The sequence below is a fragment of the Prosopis cineraria genome, unplaced genomic scaffold (genome assembly GCF_029017545.1).
Source record: "Prosopis cineraria cultivar Desert tree isolate PC_DT_omini unplaced genomic scaffold, ASM2901754v1 PC11, whole genome shotgun sequence".
NCBI lineage: Eukaryota > Viridiplantae > Streptophyta > Magnoliopsida > Fabales > Fabaceae > Prosopis > Prosopis cineraria.
Window position 1 is genome coordinate 28,586,928 of NW_026555342.1, and position 21,159 is coordinate 28,608,086.

General features: G+C 32.3%; 1 protein-coding gene across 1 annotated transcript; it reads left to right on the plus strand.

Annotated features, from left to right (window-relative positions):
• The first annotated feature begins 9,913 nt into the window (after positions 1-9,913).
• LOC129286428 (uncharacterized) lies at positions 9,914-13,814 on the plus strand. The gene is made up of 5 exons (XM_054922388.1): positions 9,914-10,276; positions 10,373-11,068; positions 11,210-11,571; positions 11,871-12,351; positions 13,761-13,814. Exons 1-5 carry the CDS (start codon positions 9,914-9,916, stop codon positions 13,812-13,814), a joined length of 1,956 nt encoding a protein of 651 aa, XP_054778363.1.
• Positions 13,815-21,159: the final 7,345 nt, after the last annotated feature.

Consider the following 21,159-nt stretch of genomic DNA (forward strand, 5'->3'; position numbering starts at 1 on the left):
ATGGCTATGGTGAAAAGAAACGAAAACAAAAGAAAAAAAAAAGAAGGAAAAAAGAAAGAGAAAGGGAATCAAGTCATCAATGTGGTCTATAGATATTTCACAATCCAACAGTGAGTGAAGGAGGAGTGCATCATCATTATCGCGTTGAAAAAATCAAACATAAAAATAATAAAAGTGACAATATAGATATTCATCACTTAAAATGAAATTTTATTATTAAAATTTAGAGATAATTAAATCGTTAATGACTTAAAAAAAATATCACACCCAACGTAAAACGTTGCATTATATTTTCCCTGATTTAACACATCATGGGAACATGGTGTGGCCGATAAGAAAACATTTAATGAGAACACAACTAACTATAGCTAATTATTCTGGACGAATTATCTGTAGCTAATTTTCTTCAAAAATATTAATTGTTTTGTTGATTGTGAAACTGTAGAAAGAAGAATGATATATACCAAAGCGCAATGCGCATGGTACAAGTTAAAAATGAGCACCATATGTTACAATAAACATCACATTAAAAAGCAATGCCGTAATTGATATTTTCCTTTGAAAAAAATAAAAGGAAGATGAGCATACTTGTTAAGTATAAAAGCAGAAAATTGTATAATAATCTTAATTTAATTTGAAAGTAACACTCGCTTAACATCTTCTCTATGAAATAGAAATTCGGTAGGTGACCATAAATTCCACATTACATTATTTAATTTGACGGTATGAAATCTTGTGTAGAAAAAATGAAAAGAAAAAAGGACATTGTGTGTCGTATAACTTTTTCCATTATCTCATTGATTTAGACCACAAAAATGTTTTCGCTGCATTACTTTTTTGTAGTCAAGTATGATAGGCAATAAAATAACCCAAAAGTTACTTTAGTGCATGAGAAGAAGTTTTTTTCCCTTAATTTCACTGTGTTGTACAATTTCACTTTTGGACCATATTTTTCATTTATAGACAAGTCTGGCAAGCTATAGAGAGTAACCTCTTAAAAACGTTATTGAAAAGAAGCTTGCATAGATACATTGTCCCTTCAATTATGCATTGTCTTTTTTTATTTTTTTTAATCTTGGGCAAGAACAGTTATTCATTTTTTCATTATGGATATAGAAATTCTACTATCTATAAAATTCTTGGTTATAATTTTACAACCAATCAAACCACCATTGAAATATAAACTGATGAAAGAAATTTTGCTGTGTGGTTCTCCCTCGTTCTCATCATTTCACTTGGGTTACTTAAATTACTATTAATAATATGTATACTTTTAAAATCTTGTGACTAATTATGTAGTGAATGTGTTATATAATACTAAATATTTAAAGAACATAGTCTCTTGCAAGAGTTTCATATATTAATATTTATATAACACAATTATTAACATATATATAATCAATTTGTTATTTTTAATATTTACTATAAGGAAAAGAAGTTTAAGAATGCTCAGTTCTATAATATGGTTGGGGATCTTTGAAGCATACTTGTGGTAAGATTCAAGGCTAGCCAATTTTCAGACTTCAAACAATGTAGTACATACAAATCCTTAATATAGTCAGAGCTAAGTCCTATTTTTAGACTTCAAACATGTGTGCAATATGGGCTTTTCCAGGTCTTGGATGACATCTGGCTGTTGGGGTTCTGATATCACTTGTTAGGAATGAGGAGTGATTACCCAAAACAATAGAAGAGATAATGGACAAGAATAATAGAAGGATACCACATATTAACTCAAAATTTTGATAAATAGTTTATGGATAATTCTACTTTATCATACATTAGCTATTAAATGTTAATTTTATTAATGTGAGATTTTTCATATCAGCTCAATCCACTTACACTTGTAAACTTAACATTCTTCTCCTTTAAGTGTGAGCCTCCTAATATTAAAGAAGCCACAAATACTATGTCCTTGCTTTAAAATCAGGTGACAAATGGGTTCGAGAGATGAAATTATACTTTCATAAAGGGAAAAAAACTTCTTCTCATTACTAATTAAATACTTTTCTGGGGTTCTTTAAGGCCTTGTAGACTTGACCACAAATTAAATAAGACACTGATAACGTAGTCTTTAAAACTCATAGTGATAGCTGAAAAAATTGAACAACATAGAGTTTTTTTTTTTTTTAATGCGATCTACAAAGTGATGAGGATGTGCATTGCTATTTTTTTTAATTTATACTAAAATTTTATTATTTGCTTTACTCCCAAGTTTCTATCTAATCAAATGATAATTTCACCAACAATTTCATATGCATTAAATTATGAATCTAAATATTTTGTTTTTCATTTCCATTGCATTATTTCATTTATGGTTTGTCTAGCTGGTAGGCCATGGAGAGTACCCCAAAATAAAATTAATAGTGAGATATGAAAAACGTAAACAAGTCTTCACACTTTAATTGATTGGATGAACATATCAACAGCCCATTTGTCATGGAGTATTTGATTTGTGAGTAGAACTTAAAATCGCACGAAACAGCTTTAGTATATTTTTATTTTAGTAATATCATCTTAATCTACCCGAAGAAAAATTGCACAATTGACTTCAAAAATACAATTAAATACTGCGGCTTTTAATCATTCTTTTAAAAATTTTATATATTGCATGTGGAAAGAATTGTATGTATTTTTCAAAAATCACAACACATCAATCTAATAATCCACTTTTTATGTCAGAGACTTGAGTTGTAATTATATGCAATTTAAAAAAAACATTTTGGAAAATTAAATTGAGGGATAACACCTAACAAAATTAAAACTCAATTTGTAACTTTTATTTATAAATTATAATTATTAATAATAATTAAAGATAACGTGTGCACAGCATGAATCTGATTTTGGTTCAAAACTGAATATTTGTGACAATAACAATGTAAAAGTTAAAGTAAAAAACTGATCCGATGTAGATAATCAAGTGTTTAATTAACATGATATTACGTACACATCTCTAGAATACTGGTTAACACACACACACACACACACATTTAGTTAACTCCTGACAAATTCAATCCATTCACTTATGTGAACTGACAAAATTGCGTGGACAATGAAATGGCTGTTAAGAAACAAACTAAAACAAAAGAAATTAAAAGAAAGAGAAAAGGAGCTTAGATCTGTTTTCAAAAACTTTTTTTATTTTTAAAAAAATTAAAAATCTTGCTTGGATAAATGTTTTGGGTTTAATTATTTTGAAAACTGTTCTCATTTTTTGTTTTAAAAAAATGAAAACACCGATCTTAAAGTTATTTTCAATTATAACATCTTAAGTCATGATGTGAACACAGTCTGACTCACAAGAGAAACTTTTACTAAGGACACAAATCAATAAGGAAGATTAAATCTTAACCCCTAAAAGAAGTTGATACAAAGAACAAAGAAAGAAAATTGTCTTGTATAATTTCTCATGTTATCACATAGATGAGTGATCACTTATCATTATTATTTTTTTTGAATTACAAAGTAACAAAGTACAGCTAAATGTCCACAAAAGAGGAATTTCTCTCATCACCTACCATCTTAATGCAATAAGCAGGTGGGTGATCAAAGACATACCAACTATGTAAGCAACAGAAAGCTAGCATTCCTAGCTAAGAGTGATCACATTTTGATTATCATAAGTCAAGTACACTATATACTTATAAATAAATTAGGTAGATGTTTATAATACATCCAATACAATCGATTAACTATAAAATTGTCACAGACTCAAAATATATAAACACATATTTGCTAAAATTCTCAATCCAAAATCCAGATTCAGTAAAAAGAAAATTATAAAACTACAAGATTATATAAAAAGGGAACGTAAAGAAAAAAGTAATCATAGAAGAAGAAGAAAATCCAAAGTCACAGTGGAAATTGAAGACAGCAGAGAGAGTGCTCATAAATTTCCTCGATGCCTCTCACTATCGCCTTACCACTTCATATACCCAATTCTTCCCATTAACCTCTAATTGTTGAGCCCAATAGTAACCTCAGGCCCATCAATTGACAACTCAACCCAGTCCATATGTTTGTCAAACCCATCCGTGACATACCCTTCTCCATAAAATGGACCTTGTCCTCAAGGTCGAAACTTGGAAAAATAATTTGAGAGGGGCTCAAGGATGTACAAAAAAGTGGATCAAGACCATTCGAAGAAATATAATTGCAAGAGACCAAAGAAAATCCATTTAGAATGCTTGTAAGAACAACACCATGCACAAGACCGATATGCACAATGGCATTCATAATTAAATTTAATGTGATCCCAATGGATGCTGTGATTGCAACAATAATTACGCAATTCAGAGGTTGGCAATATGATTCTCATCACCACCCGTTACCATCTCATACCTTCCATTCCAATAAAAAACAGGTGGGTGCTTCATCAGATCATAAGTATGGTCTTCAAAATAACCTCTTGATAAGAAAAACTTCTGTAAAGTAACATCCATGGCCACCTTGCATCCTTCAGATTCACCAAAATTGAGTTTAAGTGGCTTTTGTCCATCAAGATAAAAAATGAATAGAAGCGGCGGATAGTCTCCAAGGCATCCTCTTGAGACATATATATAGGCTAAGAGAAGAATGGCACCCTCACAGTCACAGCAGAAACCGAGAAGAAGATTATTTACTTTCAAAGCAATGTTAATTGTGAGGTCCAATATAAATTCTGGTGAAATATCACCAAGAAGATTTAAGATCTTAATGGCATGCCCTTTGCCATCAATAAAACAATCTTTATGACTCAGACTACTTCCATGTTCTCCATTCAAAGTTACTTGAGATAAATTTCCAGTTGGTAGGATAAGTACAAAAGACGCACATAATCTACACACAGAGGAAAATGTTGTGGAAAAAGCCTCCAATGTTTCAATAATGCTTTTTAAATGATTGCTAGGTAAAGAGGAATCATTCCTTAACTGGACACCCGCCAGAGCAAAATCATTGAGGCTCCCTTCAAGATATATAGGTGGTTTATGAGCATGTGCAGTAAGCTCATGATGTCGCAATTTCATTATCCATTGGGCCTCATATATTAGGCACACCACTGATTTAACAAAAGAAAATCGGCTTGTGGCAAAAGAGGTAAAAGGCAACTCAAGGCAGCATATTGTGGAAGAAAACTGACCAAGGACAGAAGAACTCGGATAAAAAATCATTCTAAATCTCAAGTCAGTAACTAGTTGTGGCTTAACTACAGCATCAGTAATTCCCATCAGCAAATCCCTTGGAGTTTTGATAGAAAAATGACCATCATGATAGAGACAATGATGCCCCATTATAAAAAATGATACATGTACAATAGCCAGATGAAGCCCTTTGATCATGAGTTATAAATTGAGCATGAGCAGTGTGAAATTTGAACACAGACAAATGTCTTGCAGTAGGAAAAACTGAAAAATTGTACAAGCATAATGGCAATATATGCTCTGTTGACTTGGAGCTGTTAAATTGGGCACTCTTAATTTAAACACACAAGATTTTCCACCATTCATATGATTTTGCAGGAATTTAAGCGGTGTCACAATGGCAAAACAGAATAGCAGGGAAGCTATTTAAGGGCAGCTTCAACAAGTTGCACAGACTCATTGCTTGTAACATCTCCAGGGTCAAAGATAACAATGGAAAAGGCAGGATCAATGCAGCAGAGGTCAAGCACAGCAACAAGTAATTGAGAGATCTTAGTAGACAAATTGAAGCTACAATGTCTTTTAACTTGTCCAGTGTCATAAACCAATCGCATATCCAAATATTCTTTAACAGATTGAAGAATGTAGTGCCCCAAAATCAAGGGTGAAAAGAGATAAGAAAAGCCAAAACCCTCAATTGATAAGAGTTTGTTAATCGATAAATGTGAACCTGTCGAACATTGAGGTTGGGAAAAGGAGAGTGAATGAGGCGAAGGAGGAAGCTCACCAATAAAATTTGCGGATGAAGGAAGGTCCAGATTGATAGACCCCATTTGAAGACAAGAAGAGGCAAACTTGTTGAGCAATTCGTCCTCTATGCTATCATCCAAGCTTGCTTCAAACACTAAAGATCCTTGAACATTTTGACTAATATAGCCCATCATAATGCAAAGTGGTTGGGTGTGACTTGGAATTTGGATGGGTTTGAATCGAATAGGTGGTTTGACCAACTCTACAGCACCCATTGGAACTGCTAGCGAGTCTGTGGTAGAACTCTTGGAGTCTAAGCTGCATGACTTGGTGAAATCGCCAACTTTGATAAATTCTTCTTCAACATCGGCTGTGCACATCAACATCATTGTGGAATCAGTAGAGGTGAAATCTTTTAACTCATCTGTTGGGCTAGGGTTTGATTGCAGAGTGACCTGAGAAGGTGGCCACTGTGTATAATCTTAGTGTGGAGTCTTCATAGTTGGAGGTTCGTCCACTAGTCCTAATCGATGATTGAGAGCCGAAATCCTAGCTATAAGATTGTCAAGGCGAGAAGTATCTTTATAGCAGCAAGAGCAGTGTCCAGGCGAGAGGAAACATAAGATTGTTGCTGTTGCTCCATAGAAGTCGATTCTCTCAACGAGAGCACCATTGTCAGACTCAAAATATATAAACACATTTTTGCTAAAAAATCTCAATACAAAATCCAGATTTGGTAAAAGGAAAATTACAGAACTACAAGATTATAGAAATAAGGGGACGTAAAGAAAAAGTAATCATAGAAGAAGAAGAAATTCCATAGTCACAGTGACAATGGCCAGAGGGAAAGCGAAGACAGCAGAGAGAGTGCTCATAAATTTCCTCGATGCCTCTCACTATCGCCTTACCACTTCATATACCCAATTCTTCCCATTAACCTCTTAACTCTTGAGCCAAATAGTAATCTCAGGCCCATCGATTGACAACTCAACCCAGTCTATATGTTTTGTCAAACCCATCCATGACAAAAATATTTCATTTGTGTGAATATTATTATTTAAAGTATGTGCTGTGAAAAATTAATTCTTTTTTGTCAGGGCATCATATTCAGCTTTGTGAAGTCTTTGGTAATTTGACTTGTTAGACTTGTGCGTGTTAAAAAGGGGAAAATTACAATTAAGATTTTTTTTTTGTTAGAGACAATTCAAATAATTGGTCATTATAAATATATTTGCTAGTGACAAAAATAGTGTAGATGTTAAATTATAATTACATATAATCAAAATTCTTTTCTAGCTCATAATTCTGGTAACTTTTAAAGTCTTCCAATACGGACTTATGATTCACGTCTTAGAAAAAAATGTAAAGCATAGAAACACTGTTAATTTTGTATTAGACATAATCCAGCTAGCTTTTTGAAGTCTTCCATCATCACTAACATAATATAGTAAAAAAAATTTATAGTGATAATCCAAACCTTTTAAGTCTTCCACTATTGACTTGGTGTTGTCATGTCTATCTATAACAACATACAAACACATATAATTATATAGTAATTTTTTATTAGACATAATCCAGCCAGCTTTTTGAAGTCTTCCATCATCACTAACATGTGATAATCCAACCTTTTTAAGTCTTCCACTGTTGACTTGCAGTCCTAGAACCTCTATTACAATTCTGCGCACTTATCTTTTCATTCACTTGTTTGCTTGTGTATATTAGGAATATAATGCCAATGTCCTTCATTTCTTGTCGTTAATTCACTTCTTGCTTCATAAATTTGTATCCGTCGAGACATAGACCACATCAACTTGCCACGCTCGTTCCGTCATTGCTATCATTATAATTCTGAAAGCGTGGCTATGTATATCAGACTGCACATGAGAGGGGAAAGGAGGGTGCTGCGTTTGGTTTGGATTTTTTTTTTTTAAGCAAACATTTGAATAATTAATTCTTAATGGAAATAATCTAAAAGGGGAAAAAATCAAGCGCCAAGTGGTCCATACATAATCCATATTAATCAATCAAAAATAATCTAAATAAAAAAAATATGGGAATACAAAGTCAAAACAAAATTCTTGAATAAGTATTTTTCCTGAGTAGTTATAGGCCAGTATATTCATGAATTACTACCCAAATTCAATTATGATACCCAAGTCACTTCTTAATTGGTGACTATAAATAATTTACTAACATCTAAAAATACAAATAAAAATTCAATAAAGATCTTCACAAGTTTATCATCATCCCTCTCAATTTCAATATAATGAATGCACCTTAAAATATCAAGTTCAACTGTAACATTTTCTATAACCATATGTTTAAAATTTTTCAGTACTCATCTTTTATGTTTTTTGCACTAACTTTTATTTTTTTAATACCAAACACATCAAGTACTGAATATAACAAAATGATGACTACTGAAAATGTTAAGCATCAGTGCTGAAAAAAGCAAACTAAAAATATATTTTATTTCAAGTAAGGACTTTGGGCTGTGTCTATTTACATTTCCATATTTAAGGTCCTTAATTATAAGTAATAATCTTATAGTGTCTCTAAATGTCCTTTGTGCTTTTCTATAATAAGAAAAAAATATATGAAAATGAAAAAAGTACTTTAACGAAAATGAATGTGTATTAAGAATGAAATATACAGACAATGTATAATAGATAAATCAATTATAAGAAACACAAATCTTTTTAATAATTGTTGATAATTTATTAGCTCGCTTTAATTATCACATTGGGTTCAACCTAATGGGGTTTCGTCTTTAAGAAAGGCGGGGGATATCTGGTGCATATGAGTGCAAATATTTTTATTTTTAAATAATTCAAAATAAGAAAAAATAACATAAAATAAAATATATTGCGAATTGTGTCAAATTATAAAACTTATAATTCCACCTCGTGCTATACATGGTTTAGTCATCAAGTGCATGATGTGCTTGACTTGTATTACATAAATATTATCCCGTCAAAGAAGTTGATGCAACAAAAGAGAAAGAAAATTATGTCAGTGATTGGGGGGGGGGGGGAAGCTTTGCCCCAAAAACTTGTATGTTATCACTTCAAAACCATATTTTTATTACCATGACATAGGTCATGATAGACCAACCCAAAAAGTGTGTTAGTGATATGTCCCTTTGGGATGAATATAATTTCACTTCTTGGGCTATATTTTCATTTTCATTGCATTATTTCATTTATGGCCATATATAGAGGGCAACCCCAAATAAACGTTAATCGTGGAAAGACTTGTTAGTAGGCATAAAAAACAAAAAATCTTTGATTGGATATCAAATATTTTTAGACTTGGATTAGATATCTATCATCATTTATAGGTGTACAATAAATAACGTGCTTGACTTGTGAGTACGTAGTGGACATCAAAGTCACTTTCCATTTTAGTGCAAAATGTTACTTTACTAAAAGGAAGGAAAAAGAAAGCAAGTGGTAAGTCGTCCATACTCCATATTAGTCAATAAAAAAATATAAGAAGACGAAGTCAAAACAAAACTCTTGAATAAGTATTTTTCTGGAGTAGCTGTAAGTATATCCAAGAATTATAAACTATGTATCCAATAATAATATATACAACAAAGATATACAATTAATTAAGATTCTGATGATGATGATGATGATAAGTATTTTTCCTGAGTAGATGTAAGCTAGTACATTCATGAATTACTCCCTGAATTCAATTATGATACCTAAATCAATTTTTAATTATTGGTGATCCGTAACTATAAATAATTTACTAACATCTAAACGTACAAATAAAAATTTAATAAAGGTCTTCGCAAGTTTATCATCATCCCTAAAACTCAATTCCAATATAATGAATGACTTTAAACTATAAAACATAACAAATTATAATTTCTTACTAATAGATTGAGATTGTTGATGCATCAAATTATCTCTCCCCAAAGGGCCTTTATTGCAAGAAAATTGATCAACGATAATGTTGTAATTGCCCATGAAGTTTATCATTACCTTAAGTATAAAAATTCTAGCAATAAATGGGAGTTTGCTTTGAAGGTTGATATGAACAAAGCATATGATAGAGTAGAATGGGATTTCGTGGACGCTGTGATGTTGAAGATGGGTTTTTCTAAGCTGTGGGTTAAGTGGCTTATGAAGTGCATCTCTTCTGTGAGATTTAATCTATTGGTTTCTGGCAGGAATGTGGATTGTTTTGAACCAAAAAGGGGTGTAAGACAAGGTGATCCACTTTCACCTTATCTTTTTATAGTTGCTGTTGAAGAATTGTCCTTAATGGTTCAATATCATGTTGTGAGGAAGGATTTGAAAGGGGTAAAGTTGGCTCAGAATGCTCCTATGGTTTTTCATTGTCTCTTTGCAGATGATACTTTGTTCTTTATGAATGGTAGTAGAGAGAATTGCTTGGTACTTAAGAGGATTTTGCAGACTTATTGTGCAGCTTCAGGGCAGAAAATTAATGTTGACAAATATTGCATTTTCTTTTCTACTAATACTCCCTAGCATGTTAGAGATGAAATGGAAGAGGTGCTTGGTATTAATTCTAAAGATCAACCAGGGAAATATCTTGGTCTACCAGTAATACTTGGTAGATCAAAAGCAAGTGCCTCAATTTTTGTTAGAGATAAGATTGGTCAAAAACTACAAGAGTGGAAGCAAAAGATGCTTACTTTTGCTAATGAAGAGATATTGATAAAAACAATAGCAAATGCAATACCTACTTATCCTATGTCTTGCTTTTCATTTCCTTTGAAAGCTTGTAAAGAGATAGATAGGTTGGTTTCAATTTTTTGGTGGGAAGGGGGAGAAGGAGGTGGTGGTTTGCATTGGAAAAGGTGGGATGCTATCACTGAGTCCAAATCTGATGGGGGAATGGGATTCAGAGATTTGAAATGTTTTAACAGGGCTTTGCTTACAAAATCAGCTTGGAGGTTAATTCAAAATCCTGATGATCTTTGGTGCAGAATTTTGAAAGGTAAATACTTCCCTAATTGTGATTTTTTGCAAGCTAAAAAAGATGGTCGTGCTTCTTGGTGTTGGTCTAGCCTCCTTGAAGGAAGGGATTTGCTATTGAAGGGGATTTGTTGGAAGGTGGGGAATGGTCTAAGTGTGAGAGTTTGGGATAGTTGCAAGATTCTTGATCTTCCAGGCCATAAATTGCAAGCTGTTCCTAGAAATGATGCTCAGAAGAAGTTGTTGGTTATTGATTTAATTTGAGATGGCAAATGAAACTTGAGTCTCATTAAAGATAGAATTTCGAGAAAAGAGAAAGAATCTATTTTGAAGATCAAAATTCCTGTTGGGAATGTTGCTGATTTTTGTTTATGGCTTGATACTAAGGATGGAATCTATACTGTGAAATCTGGTTACAAAATGGACAGGAAGAAGGGGGATGTGAGAATGCTGAGTAAGCCTAGCACTTCTTTTCTAATTTCTAGGAAGATATGGTCTGGTTTATGGAAGATTAATGTTGCTCCGAAAATTCAACATTTTTTATGGAGAATGATTAGTGGGGTTGTGGCTGTTAAAGTTGCTCTTTTTAGAAGGAAATGTTCTAGGGATTCTATATGCCCTGTCTGTGGTGAGCATGATGAGACTTTAGAGCATTTATTGTTTTTATGCCCTTGGACTACTAAATGTTGGTTTGGTTGTTGTCTTGGTTTACGGTTTAGTGACAAGGGAGTGATAAGGGTTGAACAATGGTTAGAAGAAATGCTTTTGGTAGCAGTGTCTTGGATGAGTATGGGAAAACCTCCTTAATCACTACTTGGTGGATTTGGAAATGTAGATGTAATTGGGTGTTTAAAGGAGAAAAGGTAGATGCTGATTTTCTGGTCAGAATGGTGCAGATTCAAGTAGGTGAATTTTAGAGGGCTAAGCAAATAAGCAACAAGAAGGCCAAATGATTGTCCCCTACTAGGATCGTAAGGTTAGAGAAATAGGTGCCTCCAACAAAAGGGTCAGTAAAATTTAATGTTGACGGCTCTTTTAATTTTGCTAGGAGGATTGCTGGTGTAAGTGGGATCTGTAGGGATGAGTTTGGCAATGCTGTTGGATGTTTTGGGAGGTCTGTGGATGCTGTTTCACCTTTTATGACTAAAGGATTGGCATTGAAAGAGGCTATGGAGGCTATGGAGTTGAGTTTCAGATTTGATGCAACCCATATCTGCTTTGAGTTGGATTGTGAAGATTTATTTAGAAGAGTTATGAAGGACTCTATTGCTGGTTGTGAATGGCAATGTGTGGATTTATTAAAGGAGATTATCTGTCATAAACATTCTTTGCAAAACATTTCATTCTCTCTGGTGGCAAGACAAGGAAATGAAGCTGTTGATGTTCTTGCAGCTCTTGGTGCAAACGGGATGATGAAGCCTGGTTGGCTTTGTGATATTCCATCCTCTGTTGTTGCTGTGTTATGCAAGGATGTTGATGCCATTTTATCTCAGGACAGTGATGCTCAATGTTTTGATAAGGAGGGAGGGGTTGATTTTGTTTTTTTTTTTTTGTTGTGTTTTTTCTGTTTCCTTGGTTTAGGATTGTACTGTCGGTTTATTTGCTTTCTCTTATTTTTTTATAGATTGTATGTTTAGGATGTTTTACTGCTTTTTGAATTAGTGAGTGTAATTTTTTTGATAATCAATAAAATTGACTTTTTTGGCCAAAAAAACTATAAAACATAACAAATTATAAATAATGATTACCAAAAATAAAATATTTTAAAAGACAAAAGTAAAACTAAAAATACTCATACACCCTCAGTAGCATGCAAAGTTATTTGTAACAAAACAGAGATTCGATGGCCAAAGCTCACTTTGTTAACATTTTTGTTGAATAACAAAAGAAATATTCTTTATTTTTTATTTCTATTCCTATCAAAAGTATTCCATCCAACTAAAAAACAAAAGAATTAATCAAATGAGTTAATAAGGCTATTAAGTTTTATTTTCTTAATTCTATTCTGCAAATTAAACATCAGGCATGTAATTTCCCAAAGTGTGTAGCAATATTTTATTATGGTTTATAAATATTTTTATTTTCTGAAGATAAAAATGCCAAAATTATATCTGTCCTTAGTGATTATCAAATACATTCAGAAGTTTTTTTTTTCATATTTTTTTGACATTCTCAAAATTTAAGTATCATATACCATAAAGTCTTCAAACGTAGAGGGCTTCTCTTTCTAGATTTTTTTTTTATTTTTGAATCGATGGTTAGGTAATTAATTGAAACTTAATTGACTTGATGAGTAGATGGATTTGAATCCCATGATTATAGCAACTAAAGTCATTGAGTGACTTTACCCATATGGCAAAATCTAGGCTCTTTATTAAATCAATGATTTGGATAATCTTATTGCAATCAAAATTAGGAAACACTCAATCCAAATCCATTCAAATCTCCTAAATAATATCATGGAATAAATCTCTACCCTATCTCCCTAAAACGTAATGCATCCTACTTCAAACATACCCAATTGAATGAGAAAATGGACTTCATCATCTTTATTAGATAGGATTTGTCTTTCTAATGTGTAGTTAGTAGGTGTCCAATGAATCAATCAAAAGAATATATATCTTTTCTCAAAACAATGAACCTCTAATGATGCACCTACTTTTCACTGTCCTCCTCGCCTATCTTTTCTTTCAAACAAAAATCCCCTGCACTAGCAGACGAAAACAGCCCACCTTCACGTCCACCCCCTCGGTCACCATCACAGTCCCCTTGACCACACTGCCACAGTTCTCAGATAGAAAGGAAACTGATTCTCAAATTCAAGAGGAAAGATAGAAAGCAAGGAGATATGTGGATTCTGCTAGCACGATCTTACCGAAGATAGTAGGTTTTGTTGGATTTGGAACCTTGTAAACTGCTGACGTTAATGTTGAGGTAGAAGGAAGATGCTGGGCTTCGTCGGACTTGGAACCTTGAGAGCTGTCGACGTTAATGCTGTCTAATCTCTAAATCCTTGAGATTGAAGCCTCAAGTCATGCTTGACCTGCGATTGTGAATTAAGGAAAGGGCATAAATTAATATATCTTCTTCTTTCGAGGATAAAAAATATTATAAAAGACTAATATTTAATTCTTCCCTTCAAAGAAGTTGATGAAATGCAAGAGAAAGTAAAATAAAGTGTTGCATAATTTCCTTCATTTTCATATTGATTGAGGACCAAATATTTGTTTTGGTTTCATTATTTTATTTGTGATCAATTTGTCCTTGTGTGTTGTATAATTCCACTTTGGGAACCGCATTTTCATTGTATTATTTCATATATAGTTAGGTCTGGCAGGGATTGAAAAAGAAGTTTGTGGATATATTGTCTCTTCAATTTTGCATTTCTTTTTAATTTTTGGGTGAGACAGTTATTCATTTCTTCATTACACAGCATTTAGAGTTTTATAGATAGAGAGATTCTACTATTCATAAAATGCTTTGTTATGATTTACATGAAATTTAAACTGATGAAAGAAGATTGTTTGTTTCTCTCATTCTCATTACACATAGCTAATTTAATTAATGATATGTATAAGTTATAATCATTAGTGGTACTGTCTGTATAATTTAATACAAATGAATTTCTTGATGAAATCATCATTATTTGATAGAAAATTTGCAAGTAAAGAAAATAATAAACTGTTAGTATAAAAATAATTTAAAAATGTTAGTATTATCGTTGTAAGGCATGCTTGACTTGTACGTTGGGTAAAGGTACAAATAACTATTGCATAAAAGTTAACCCATAAAAGAAGATGCAAGGAAAGAAAGAAAATTATGTTAGTGATGGGAAGAGGCTTTGTCCCACAAAGTGTTTTGTTATCACTTCAAGAACCATATTTTCATTATCACATCATTGTATAGGTTAAAAGAGCAACCCAAAAGGTATGTTAGTGATAAGAAGATTGACTTGTCCCTTTATGATGAATAGAATTTTACTTCTTGGACCATATTTTTATTTTCATTGTATTATTTCATTTATGGTCAAGTTTGGTTGGCCGTATATATAGAGGGTACCCCAAATGAATGTTAATAGTGATAGAAAGACTTGTGAGTAGCCATAAAAATCTATGATTGGATTTCAAAATTCTTCAGACAAAACAATGTGCAAGTACTTTTATAAGTAGTTTTTGAACTTGAAAGCATGTTGTGCTCAAATGAATTCTCAAAACTCAACTCACCAAACTTTTAAATTTAAGATTCATCAGAGACCGTCACATAGATGTATGTGATGAAAAGGGGGGCGATCAGTTTGAGGACCCAAAGAAGCTAAGTGAGATATAATAAATGTTATAGGTGAAGAATTAATGGCAAGCTAACTGCTAGAGATATTTATATCGGTCATGATGCTTATTGACGCGTCTATGCCCTTCATTTGATTTCTAAGTAAGGATGGTAATGCTTGACTTCAAGTATAAGCTATCCAATTTATCTAAATACAAATATTAAGAAAACAGTTACATTTAATAAGTTGATGTCTAAAAATTTGTTTGTTCTTTCCAAATTAAACCTCGATTAAATGCCATCATCTTTTCAATATCAATTAAATGCATCGTTATCAAGAGTGAGACATGTGATTTTAATCGTTTATAAGATAATTGACATATATACACAAGTTATAATTTTTAATTTCTAATGAGTCGAATAATAATAAACTTGATGAACCTAAATCCCAAACAATGGAACTCAAATTCGAGTTTCAACTTTCAAGTATCTCACTTTTTAAATGGGCTTAAGGAAGAGGCCGGGTCCATTGGTTTGAAATTCCAATGGGCTCATGCAGCTCAAGTTCTTCTCCTTTTTTTTTTGGAATAAAAATGAACAAAAAGTTCATTAAAAATAAATATATCCCGTGAACCATGATATAAAGTCCTGATGATTATTGGATTGAGAAAATTCTATTTCTGGGTTTCATTTGAAGCATTATTCAAGATTGTTTTATCTATAAAATATTATACATACTTCCTCTGTCTTTATATATAAGATGTTTTTAATCGAATCACGCAAACCAATAAAAGTTGTTTGTCTAATTAAAAGCACAACAACATTCCAATTTTACTTCTACTTATTGTTAATAAAAAATGAATCTCTTTTTTAAAGTAAATTAATAAGAGTACTTTTCTTTTTCTCTTTCCAATTTAATAAGGGTATAATGATCCATTCATTAAAAAAATGCTAACAACCCCTTATATTTAGGAACAAAAAAGGTTTTAAAAAACTTCTTATATATAGGACGGAGGGAGTAGTATTTATTATATTTTCTTTTCATTTCAGGCATGATTAAATATTAATTGATATATTTTCTTATATTCGGAGAGGGAACGTGAAAGACTCCTCCTGAGTGTGCTTTCTTTTTATTAAAAAAAATATTGAAAATGATAGCCTTGAATAAATACACAGAGGAGATAATACACAAAAGAAACAGAAACAAAAAACCAATTCCTTCCTCTTTGAAAAAAAAAGATCGTTTCACAAAAAAAAAAAAATCGTGACTGAACATTCAATTATCTATCAGTTCCTTGCTCTACTTTGAAAAACTCCATATACACAAAAAAAATATAATAATAATAAACAGAAACAAAAAACCGAAACTATACATGAAAACAAAGCAAAGCTTGATTTTAAAAAAAAAAATCCTGGTTTGGTGGTTTTGTCTTTTGGGCGACACTAGCTATCAAAATGAACAAATTTCTATTCAAGATTTCTAAAATCCTGGGTTGGTGATTTTGTCTTTAAAATGGAGTACTGGGAACGTTTCAATGGTCATACTACTCATATTCATAATATTTAAATAATTAACAAAATTAATTTGTTATTACGTAGATCAATATTTTAATAAATTGCATGAAGCAACCAAGAGATTGAAAGCTAAGGCACATTCATTTATTCAGTGTGTTTGCAGAAACCATATATGCATGTGTGAATGATCCTTCTTCACAGTTGGACCTTGAGGGCGTTATTCATACTTGGACTCTTAATGTAGTTTATCTTCACCTCATAGCGAAAGGGGCGGTGGGGGAGGAACCCATGTTTTGTTTACTTTCCAGACTTTTTTTTTTTTCTTTTGTATTGTACTATGTCGTTGCAACAATTGAAATATGAAAAGGTAGCTTGTGAATATATATATATATATATAGAAGCACACACATGCAAGCATACCATTCCAAATATTTCATTCCACATCATTGATAATATCGAAAGGCACAAAAGGTACCACATCAAAATTCAACTACTAACCCATATAAATAAAAAAATCAACTAATAACTGGGTAGTCTTTTATACGCCTTTGCTACAATTAGTGGTTGAGCATTGTTTAAAAGTAAACGTTTCACCTCTTTGCACAAAACCTATAAATAAAGGTAAGAAAATTCCTCTCAGCATAATATTATATTTAATTGTTAATTAAAAAAAAACACATGATTCTACAGCATGGCTTGGTTTAGCACTGTTTTTTATTCACAAAAAACAGAGATAAATAGAGTACAACATGGTGAGAAAAATTTTATGGTGGAAGCTCATAAAAATAGCATATAATTTAAAATAAAAATACTATTTATACATAAGTCTTAATCTATGATCAGTCAGCACAATGAATGAATTGATGAAAGATTCATGTCAACATGCTTTGGGGTTCATAATATAAATAAGTTCCAAAATTACATAATAACTTGAAAGGTTAATAGCTCGGGCGTTAACAAAGTGGATGACTTCCATGTTGATTTTAAACTTTTTCAGGTATGATATGTAATGGACCCAAAGATACTGTCACCATAGTATATATAATATGACGCACAGATACAATATGCCATTGAACCAGTTTTAGAAACGTGGCGTCATTTGGATCTGAAAAAGAGTAAGTTATTGAATGTCCAAAAGCTCACATCACAAACAACTCAAAGATATATAATAACTATTTCACTTACTTACTCTTAATATGAGTCTTTAACATCTTGAAACATGTAATGATTTTAAATTTTAAATTAGTATTATAGTAAATAGGGAGTGGTTAATTATTGAAACTCTTATTAATAATATTTTTAAGGTCTAAAGTTCGGATTCTACTATGCATGTAATGACTATAAATTTAAAAAAAAAACATTTGTATCCTAATTTTTTTTGTGCCTTTTCTTGTAATATTCCCAATTTTTTTAATGTTCATATTTCTTCTTCTCTCGGTCATACGCACACTTCAGGGAAAAACAAAAAAAAAATTTGGATCCTTTGACTCTCAATCCGGTTCACCATTTCTGTCTCCCAACGTGCCTCTCGAAGCTTCGGGCGATCTCTCATTGTTGTGTGTGCCCTTAGTCACCGACTTACCCTTTATTCTTATCCCTCTGCCATTTAAAAACAAAAACAGAGCATGTGAAGAGGGAGAGAGAGAGTGATGGAGCGCCCAAAAATTTCCTTCCCTTCGCTGAGTCGATTGCTCCCCTGTACCTCACCGTTGACTGTTCTTGTTGCTGCCGTTGCTGCCTGCTACTCTTCTCTTCTTCTACGTCGTCGGCTGTTGTGGGGGATTGAGTCACCGCTGGTCCGTCCGACTCGTGCCTTCTGTTTCTCTTCTGCTCCTCTGTTTCAGATCGACGAGGCTGTGTTTCCTCATTATTGGTACAAGTATATGGGTGAGTTAAATGGCTTGCTTTCTTTATTTCCTTTATCAGTCATCCATCTACTCATTTTATTGTGCTCAGCAGCAACCTTTATTCCCTGTGCACACGAAACTTTCTCTTCCTCCCCTGTTCGTGTGTGTTAATTCAACTAATGTTAGAAGCTTATATCTCTTCTCCTTCTCTTCGAATAATCCGTGCGTGTAAGTGTAAAATGTGATAAAGTTGAAGTTGCCAATTTTCTCTTGAATTTTGCTGCTGCTGTTCGTGACTGTTGAGAAAGAGAGAGAGAGAGAGAGAAGAGTTTAAGCTGAACTTATGTGCTGAGAGCAAAATTATGATAACTATAGGTTAGAATTTTTGAATTAAATTAGTTTGTTTGGATTGGTTGATATTGAAGAATTGGTTAAGATGAGATTTGGATAAAAGAATTTAGACTTGAAGCTTGTAGAATAGTGCCCATAAGATGCTTAATAAAATGCTATGAGATGGATTTGCTTGATTGTGTATTTTATAAAATTTCTTTGAATTCTTTGAGAGACCTAAGTGAGTTGGATGCTGTTAACTTGTGAATTGAGTTTAGCATTCTATAGAAATTTGCTCATAAATATAATGTTGATATGATTGGTAAGAAATTGCGAGATAAAACATTTGAATGTTGAAAAGGCTTATGGAGGCATTTGGAATTTATGCACAATTGGTGTTTCGATAAAAAAATTTTGAATATGGAAGACACTTATTTTTTTACAATGAAAGATTTGAAATTAGAGATTTTAGGAAAAGAGACTTTATTAGTAATTCAAGACTAAATTATTTATATATATACGTCTTTGGAATATTGTGAAGTGTTTGGTGTGATGTCTGAGAAAGTTTGAAGTTGAAGGTTTTATCTTTTATTTTTAATCACTTCTGGATTGAAGATTTTAGATGATGAGGCATGTATAAGAAAATGATAATGATATTAATTGGATATTAGGAACTTAAAGATCAAGCATTGACACAAGAGTGCCGAGTAGGAGTAAATTTTACGTTTGAGAACATATCAGGTAAGTGGATAGCGTCCCAACTGATTTTTTTCTATTAAAATTTCCTTTACTAAAATTTATGTTTTTTCTGAAAATCATTTTAATAGCATTAATGCGATAAAATTGGATAATTGTTGATTAATATTGTTTTATTTTGAGAAATTAACTTTACCAAATTCGAAATGTTATTTGATCAATTAAATCAAGTTTGAACTTTGATTATGAGATTTTTATTTTATCAAATAATAGATTAATACAGAGAATGATTCATGCGAGTTTGATGTTGAAATTTTTTTTTTCAATAAATGCCAGCATGAGCATCGGATATGAAACTTAATTCTGGCAAGTTTTAATGCTTAAAAGTATTCATGCGAGTTTGATTTTGAGAATGAGAACGGTATTTTAAAAGTGATAATTTTCTCGCATGTTTGAAAATGATTTTAAAAAGGGACTTTATACAGAACACTGGTTGCTAACAGCAGTTCCGTTAGCCCTTGGCGTGCCATGGTACACCTAGCTAGCAGAGTGTTTATAGGAGGTGCTAGCCCTGTGCGGTGGCCAACGCACGTGGAACGGAGGGATGGTTATTCGTGAGCATTGTACTCACGTTTGTTTCCTGGCTTCGTCCGCATTTGGTTACTTACCCTCGTGGACTATGTGTTCACGTTTGTTTCATGGCTTTGGCTGCGCTTGGTTATTGACTCTCGTGGACTGTGTGTCCACGTTTGTCTTCGTGGCAAGAGCCGCGTTTGGCTATTTACCCTCGTGGACTGTGTCCACGTTTGTTAATTGTTTTGATAAGTCCTCGTAACATGAATTTAATGATTTTATATTCCATTGGCTTTAAGTAGTAAATTATTTATAATTTTTTATTTGCTTCTTTGCAATCAAGTGACGATAATATTTCATATGATATTTTAATAGTTAAAGATTTTATTTAAAACTTTATCGAATCCTTTTACTTTCGAAGTTTATTAAATTTTTATGAAAACCGTTGCCTCTTTAAATTGCATGATTGTTTCAAACTTTCCTTTTATTTATGCTAAATTATTTATTGTTGGGACGTTATTCACTGAAAAAAAAATATTTGGGTCTTAGATGGTATAGCGGAACTTGTAACTCAAGGCATCCACTGAAGAGTTTTATTGCTGAATGGAAGCGGAAAAATTATCTTAGTCAAATCCTAGGTTGATGAAAATTTGAACTTTATACTTACGTTGGAACTTGGCTTTAGGTGCTCCCTATAGACTACAGGTAGAATCCTCACATTTCTTTTAAAAATTTAATATCTGATTTAATAATGTAATTATTTTTAATTACCTTATTAGTGTGTTTAATGTATTAATTTCAGAGTTTCTCTGATCACAGCTTAAAAGATGTGAGTTTTGTACCCATATCCCTTGCTAGTCCCACCTTATTTTTGGGGGTGTGACAGACCAGCCCTCCCAATATGGGCTCAAAATGACATTTTTATGCTAAATGAAAATTATTTAGATAATACAAAGCAAAGATATTAACTGAAATACATTAAGTTGTTATTCCTACCTTAAAACTAGTTCTCCATGAGCTCGTTCATTGCATCAACGAACTCACATATCACTAATCCTTCAGAATCAAAAAAGGTGATTAAGCTTTTGCAAATATGATGAAAAGACAATA